Source organism: Glandiceps talaboti, chromosome 21, assembly GCF_964340395.1.
Source record: "Glandiceps talaboti chromosome 21, keGlaTala1.1, whole genome shotgun sequence".
Lineage (NCBI taxonomy): Eukaryota > Metazoa > Hemichordata > Enteropneusta > Spengelidae > Glandiceps > Glandiceps talaboti.
The window spans coordinates 7,365,337-7,374,039 of NC_135569.1; the positions used below are offsets into that span (position 1 = coordinate 7,365,337).

The 8,703-nt window shown below is 33.6% G+C and overlaps 1 protein-coding gene across 1 annotated transcript in view; it reads right to left on the minus strand.

Moving 5' to 3' along the window:
• Positions 1-210: 210 nt before the first annotated feature.
• LOC144451334 (F-box only protein 44-like) overlaps positions 211-8,703 on the minus strand; it is a 9,326-nt gene continuing 833 nt past the window's right edge. The window contains exons 2-4 of the mRNA XM_078142145.1: positions 7,325-7,568; positions 6,173-6,401; positions 211-4,895 (exon numbers count right to left, since the gene is read on the minus strand). Of these exons, the coding sequence (XP_077998271.1) occupies positions 4,755-4,895; positions 6,173-6,401; positions 7,325-7,568 (614 nt within the window). The 3' untranslated portion in view covers positions 211-4,754. The remainder of the gene's footprint in view (positions 4,896-6,172; positions 6,402-7,324; positions 7,569-8,703) is intronic.

Genomic DNA, 8,703 nt, shown 5'->3' on the forward strand with positions numbered 1-8,703 from the left:
ATACATTTAAAAAAAGAAAGATATGATAATGATTACAATGATAATGATGATGATGATGATGATGATGATGATGATGGTGATGATGATGATGATGATGATGATGATGGTGATGATGGTGATGATGATGACGATGACAATTGTTTCATGTTATCCAAGCAGACACATAAAAATTGAAACAAGATAAACAATATAGCATGTAAGTGTTGTCTTTATATAATTCAAATTTCAAGAACATGCATTCAATATAAAATATAATTGACTGATTTAAGCAAAAAAGGGAGCTTTGTACAAAAATGATAAAATAAAACATGTTTACATGATAAATGTGTGAAAACTGCTCTTATCTAGCAAGTAAAACAACCTCAAATTGTTGAATGGTCAGCTTTGATCATTAAGTGTGTCTATCATTTACAGTCTTTTGGCGATCATGTAAGCCTCAATACACATATCAAAGTAATATGTTGTCATCCTAAATGCCCTAGTCCTGAGAAAACAGTGTTTGATGACTAGTTGACAGTCCTGACTAAGACCACACTGATAAACTAAATTGAATGATTAAGATACAACTTGATTGTAACTGAATAATATACAATAATTGTCCACCATGCAATGACACAACTATTTCATTTTCATTGTATAATATCTTCTGCTACTATTGTATCAGTTCAGTGTTGTTACACCCAGTGGTCAAATCTCAAGTTTTCCTATCCATTAAGACATTTGAAATAACTTGGTGCCGAGTTTGAAAACACAGATGAAATTGAAACTGAATATATCCTAGGGTGCGGGATGGGGGTGGAGGTATGTCTTATCATCATAACAATCAAATGTATAATTTCTTGGTTTAATAGGTATAAAATAGGATTCAACTTGCCTTTAAACTTTAAAACTGTTGTTCAAGTTCACAAGGAAATGAAAAATGATGTAGTTATTATGGTTGTGATTACAACTTTGAGAATCCCAGTTTGTTCATTTTAACAGTCATAGATACTACCTCTGATGTGAAATGTGACAACAAAAATGATAACGCCACAATACAATGGTGCAAAATTAAGCCTTGATGGAATAGTTTACTCAAAATGTCACTATGTCAACGCCCCTTTCAATAAGTTCAAAGTTAAATTCGGTGACGCAGGCAGCCATATTGGAAAAGCAGTCAACATTGATAGTATAAAAAGATACTCTGTGATTGGTCAATTGCTGCTGGATAATGTCATAGCAGTTGAAAATATCAGAGACAGATATTGTAGTCATAATACCTTGATTATTCATATATTGATAACATTCACTGAGAGACACTTTCTTAACTTACTATCTATTTGACCTAGACTGTATCTGATGTTTGTTTACTAAGCTCAAGTTTATGAATTTTAGTTTCCATTCGCATATGTTGAACTTGAAATATTCTCATTAATATTCACTGTTTCACACCTCTAAAGTTCTCTCCTGAGTCTAGTACATGTATATGCAGTGACAATTGTCCCTGTTTCATGATTGTTACCAACTGCAATGTATTCCTAGTTGGTGGCTCAGACATGCTGCTAATCTTTCACACATCCTATTCCCTTTGTCTGTACACTACTTGTTAATTAAACATCACTACCAGGAGATCTAGTCTCATCAAAGGTCCATTTTATCATACCCCAAATTTTCCTGTGTTGACTTACAGACTTCATTTGTTTCTGAAAATTTTCTAGTTACTGATAGGTCAGTGACAGTGTCAATCAACTTGGGTGGATGATATTGCCCATGGGCAATATACAAGGAAAAGTGGCATGTCACCTAAATCACAATGGTATTTATATTATCTTACATCAGACTAAAAACTATCATCTGATCTACATATGTAAATGCCCATATGGTGGCAGTAATAGATTTCAGTATTGCTGATATCTGTATTGCTTGATATCGCAAAGCATTAACACAAAAACACTGTAAAAAACTCCTTAAATGTCCACTTTGTGTAAATTCATGCACTTACAGATATCAATGTATATGTAATATTGACTACATTAAAGTTCTATCCTTCAAGTCATGAAAAAAAAACAGTTAACAGTTTTTGAGAGATACCTGAGGATAGTTTTATAAGTATCACTAAATTATCTGACATGCTGGTAACAATTATTGCTTGGTAACCCACACAAATAAACATGTGATTTGCAATTAAAAAAATACAATTCATATTAAAATGTTGTTGTGTAATGAAAACATTTACAAACTATCTAATTAAGAATAACTTGTAAACTGGGCTAGGTTCAGTGTTAACAACCCACTAACTTGCTTCTAACACAGGCTAACTCGAGCATTACCCCTGAGCTAACTTTGTAATGGACTAGCTCAGTGTTAGCACCAGGTTAACTTGCTTCTAACACAGGCTAACTCGGTGTTAACTTGCCAACAGGCTAGCTCAGTGTTAACATTTGGCTAACTTGCTTCTAACACTGGGATAACTCAGCACTAACTCTGGACTAACTAGCAAACAGACTACATCAGTATTAAAACTAAGCTAACTTGCTTCTGACGCTGGGCTAGTTCAGTAATACTAACACAAACCTGCTACAAGCATCTCACCATGTGTTATCAAATGGAATGGTTATAATGCTTGCACATGCCCAATGTTAACACCAGACTACATGCAGCCTAATATTACCATCACCATGCTGGCAAATCAGAAAGGTATTCTGAATCTTACTTTATCTATCTATATCAACTTATTGACATACCTAGGAAGGTCAGTCTTATCTACAATTACTTAGTTTATACTCATTATCTATTTTTGAATCACCACTTCAATAGCAAACACGTTCCCCTATCTTTCCTCTACAATGTACAGTTATGCACAGCTTAACATTATTTCAGACTGGAAACAACACAATCATATGTTAATATCAGTGACCTTAAAACGTGAATTTACAAAGGTCAAACTTACATGTACAATAGAATTTGAATGATGAAAAAAGACATCAAGGCTCTATGTTTACCTGCAAATTCATATATATGTATGTTTGTATGTATGTATGCCAACTTGTAAACCTGATCAATTGTTGAAAAAAGTACACTCCTCTTTATGACAGCGGTATAACACATGCTTGATCAAAGTGCCTGCAGGAAAACAATGTTCTCGCCTGTGGGCTTGTCGCTTGACCTGAACATGCATTGTATCACATTATTCATGGTTATAATTTTTGGAAATATCTGTTATTCTATGGAATAGGGAACTTGCAAACCCGCCATGTTGAATGTTGCATCATGGGAAATGTGATAATAAATACTAATGAATTGGTATTGTAAACAATACTGTTACATTGTTTGCAACCACGAATGGTCAATTCATAGTTTACCTTGACTATTGTGGGAGGTTTTTTTATCGGTAGCTCCAGATTAGGTAATACGATAACCTCAGATAATCCCATAGTCCTTTGCGTCTGAGCATGCTCAGTCTGGATTGCAAGTTCCATTGAGGCCTTATTGTTTTAATAAGTTACTAGTGAAAATGTCTACTCACACTGTGAAACATTTTCTTGGAAGTGAATCCTAATTTTCACTGACATCTCGTCATCATTATCAGGAATGTACTAACAATGATTAGTAAGTGTTTGGTGTTGAGGGGGGTGTTTATATAAATTTTAAATTTTATACAACCTTTTTTGATATCAGACAAAGATAAGTGAGTTCAAATAAATGCCAACAGTGCAGTTTCACCAGCAGAATATTCAAGTGGAGTGCACCACATCAGGTCACAAAAATCTAGTATATGACAATATAATATTACATCACAATGTACTGATATCTACGAAGGCTTAATGAGGACACAGGAGTAGTTTTTTAAAACATGTGAGTAGTTTTTTTTACCATTGGAGTAGTTGTTATTTCATGGGAGTAGTTTTTATTTCATGGGAGTAGTTCTTTTACCACGTGAGTAGTTTTTTTTACCCTGGGAATAGTTTTTATTTCATGTGAGTATTTTTTTACCATGTGAGTAGTTTTTATTACATGGGAGTAGTTTTTTTTACCATGTGAGTAGTTTTTTTTTACCATGTGAGTAGTTTTTATTTCATGTGAGTATTTTTTTTAACCAAGGGAGTAGTTTTTATTTCTTTGGAGTAGTTGTTTAAACCTGACAAAACACAACAAAACATGTTCTTTCCTAAATATGTAATGTATCACGAAGTATGCGTAAATGACTAAATTCTGTACATATTATCTCTTTTCTGTTTATATACAAATGTATGTTGTAAATCATTTAAAGGGGCACAAGTTGAGTTTTATATTTTGGGTTTGATTTTTACTGCACATTTACAGAAAAAGCTACTCACAGTATTGTACTTACTGAAGCATACTTGACCATCACTTGCAATTGTCTGAACCCAAACTTGGTACTAAGATGTAACTTATAAATCATCTGATGTTGTACATTTTCATATGTATGAAACACACTGAGACAAGGCAACCCACAGATACTTTTTCTAGTGATGTCTCCATAAAGTGAAATTTCATACATATTTACATGGTAGTGTTATGTTGTCTAGAAAACCCTTAGTATGCAATCAACTGTTCTAACAAAACCAGAGGACAACTGCAATGTCAGAGAAGGTTTTCAACGACATTTTACATTACACAAGAATAGTTTAATCAATGTTTTATATATTGAGCATTTTTAATTTAGCATAAAAAGCTTATAAACTCAGACTGTGGCACTTTCATTTTAACATATTTTTTCCTTTTTTGGTCTAAATATTTTACAACTGCATTCATCATTTGGACATTTTAATCTTTACCACTGCAGCACTCATCTTGCCACCATAATGTCCAGCCCAAAACTGTGTATCTTTGGATGCATCTTCAAATATAATACTTCTAACACCAGGACCGTAACCAGTAAATGTATGTTTCACCTATAAAAATAAATAAAAACCAAATAAAGATGACTATACATGACAGATTTTGTGTTCAAAGTTTAGTGGTTGTCAGATGTGCATGTCAGAGAGAAGCCCTTCTTGGTAAACATGTGCATGAAAAGTCATGCAGTTCTTCCCTATCCATCACGTTGAGCTTATTTCAGTGACAATAGAGTTCACTTGGGGCAAGAGTCTTTAATAAATTTTGTAACTTTCTGCTTGGAAACAAAGTTTTGTCTGAGTATTTATAGCTACTGGCTATATTTACATAGTGTGGGACCTGTAAGCGTGTATGTTTGAATAGCTTGTGCTTTAAAGGGGAACACCAGAGAGTAACTAAAGATCTGTTTATAATCAATGAGTCATGCACAGTGATCTCCTAATTTTACTTCTAAAATGTCACCTGTACTGTCACAGCTACACAAAAGTATTTGTGTAGCTGTAATACATGATATTGTACAATAAAGCTAATCCAATCAGTGACATTGAAGTGATCATGATCAAATCTATTTTTGTACTTAGTATATTTATCGTTACAATTGACTTCTTGTAAAATGTCGAATTATTGGTATTTTAATGATTTCCAGTGCATATATTGTTCGTCAAAGAAATACAATGAAATTCAAATGACCAGCGTGAAAGGAATATACACAACTGTGATTTTCAAGATAAACTCAATTGATTAGACCCCTGTATATAAACGATTACACTCTTTGGAAAGTTCAATTCAAACAATCAACACTAAGTGTGGTATCTGATAACAGTAGGTCAAAAAATACAATGGCGCCAATATCTAGACTGAGTGAAGTTGATGTTTAATACTAGAATCACTATTTTTATAGACAATCTTGCAATAAAATGGATTGAACCTTAAACTGAGATTGAACACAAGACATCAATAAACAACTACTCTCTTTGAAAAGTTGAATTCAAACAAAGAACGCCACGTATGGTATCTGATGACAGGAGGTCATCAAATACAACATGCCTTAGCTAGACTGACTGAAGTTGATGTTATCAGAATAGCTGTATACAGACCCAGACCCTAATAATTACCTCCTGTTATCAGATACCACACTTGGTGTTGATTTTTTGAATTGGACTTTCCAAAGAATGTAATTGTTTATATACAGGGGTCTTATCAATTGAGTTTATCTTGAAAATCACAGTTGTGTCTATTCCTTTCAGTTGCTCATATGAATTCGATTGTAACATTGTTAATATTGATAAATGGTATATGACATATCTATAGACAGACTAATTTTCACACCTACCTTGTGCCATTCGGCAGCTGACCACTGAGGAGTTGTTTGGGGCCCAAATATGAAAGTATCTACAATGATATCACCTTTAGCAATGCCCCAGTCAGTTGGATCAAATACATCCTGTCCTCCATGTCTAGAACTGACAGATGATTTAATGTCCTGAACGGAGTTGTAAGTTTTCTTGGAGAGAGAAACTCTCATCTCCCAAATACTACCACAGTCCCACCGAGCTGCATACCTAAATAATACCACAAAAACAAACAATTGGGTGATGTGTAACTCAATCTTAAAGTTGACAATTTTTTAAATTACACACTTTTACAGTAGAAAAATAAATCATTTTGTTAGTAAAACTTGAAGATCATAATTTCCAACACTAACAAGTAACATGCATGCATGCACACATACACTGTACATACATACATACATACATACATACATACATACATACACATGTGCACATACATACATTTGTGTACATACATACATACATACATACATACATACATACATACATACATACATACATACATACATACATACATGTGCACATACATACACGTGTACATACATACATGTACATACATACATACATATGTACATACATACATACATACATACATACATACATACATACATACATACATACATACATACATATGTGCACATACATACACATGTGTACATACATACATACATACATACATACATACATACATATGTACATATGTACTGTTGTACATGCATACATACATACATACATACATACATACATACATACATGTGCACATACATACACATGTACATACATACATACATACATACATACATACATATGTACATACATACATACATACATACATACATACATACTTACATACATACATACATACATACATGTGCACATACATACACATGTGTACGTACGTACATACATACATACATACATACATACATACATACATACATACATACATACATACATACATACATACATGTGCACATACATACACATGTGTACATGCATGCATGCATTCACATTGTGTATGTGTGTGTGTGTGTGTGTGTGTGTGTGTGTGTGTATGTGAGTGTGTGCGTGTTTTAAATTTTATGTAGTAAATTCAGACACAGACAAATACTAATAGATTGGACCACACTTACCATTCTGATATATCAATATCAGGTCGAATTTCATCCATTACATACTCACTGCACCCTTCCTTAATCAGATCAATGACTTGAACTCTATGACACCATCCATAAGATGATGCAAAATTCTTTGTTGACGAGGTGTCCGTTTCCTCTAACATTTCAATGGGTTTTGGTTTACAACCAATATCAGAGTCCTCTACTCGCAATTGGTTTCCACCATTCATTAGAATGATCCAATCCTTCGAGACTCCATCTTTTGATAAAATATGAATGAAAGATATCAAGTCCAGAAATGCATGTTCATTATTTGTTTTGTTACGTTTTGTTTGTTTTGTTTTGTTTACTGAAACTGTTACATATAACTTTCAAATTGTTCAATAATCCTTCTATATGAATTAAACAGTGTTGCAGCCAGCCTTTTGAAAGAGTGGGACATAGTCACGTAGTGTCGTGAGACTTTCATTTTTCTGGGTCATCATAAATATTTTTGGGACATTATAAAAAAAAACCGCCAATGGCGTTGTAGCACAGCTGTACAGTTTTTAAAAATATTTACCCATATGTTGATCCATGCTAGATATTTGCTGAATGATTATGCAGTTGCCTATCCAACCCTGTTGTTATCTATGCAATATACGCGATCATTTGACTGTTGCTATAGGCGTGTTCATGTTGCTAAACATGTTTGCATACAATTTTAGTGTGGGTCATCTATGACCCATCACTTCCAAAATTGAGGGGGGTCAGGTCCAAAACATGTGTGTCAAATGACCCAAAAACCCCCTCTGGCTGCAACACTGTTAAATATAGTTTAACTTGACACGTTTTATCAATCAATCAATCAATCAATCATTCTTCACTGCATAACAACATGCCTTAACAATTTATAAAGTCAACACAAACAACATACAGAAATTTGTGTGGATACAATGCTTTAGCAGACTGATAAGTTCTATGTATACTTCTGACATTGCACTATAACTACACTACACTGAATTATACCATGGTTCAAGGCATGGTACTGTGATTACCAATAATGGCATATTTGTGAAAATTTGCACAATTTTTCTACGGCTTTCAAGTTATGTTCAATAAAGATATTATATATAATATATAGATGATCAGTGTATTTTATCCCCAATGCTGGTCTTCACCTGTATCAAGTAATGCTCAAAGAGTACCCTTAAGGTGTTCATTGCTCTCTACATATCCATATACCTTCTGTAAACTTTCTCCATCTACCTTGTTAAGAAACTTTGAACTAGATCTCAATGCAAGGTAAAAGCTATAAAGACAGCAATGAATACAATCACAGATAAGTAACACTTATCTGTGATACAATGCACTTGAGGAGCAATGTTTCAATTCCTGGTCATCGCATTAATGTT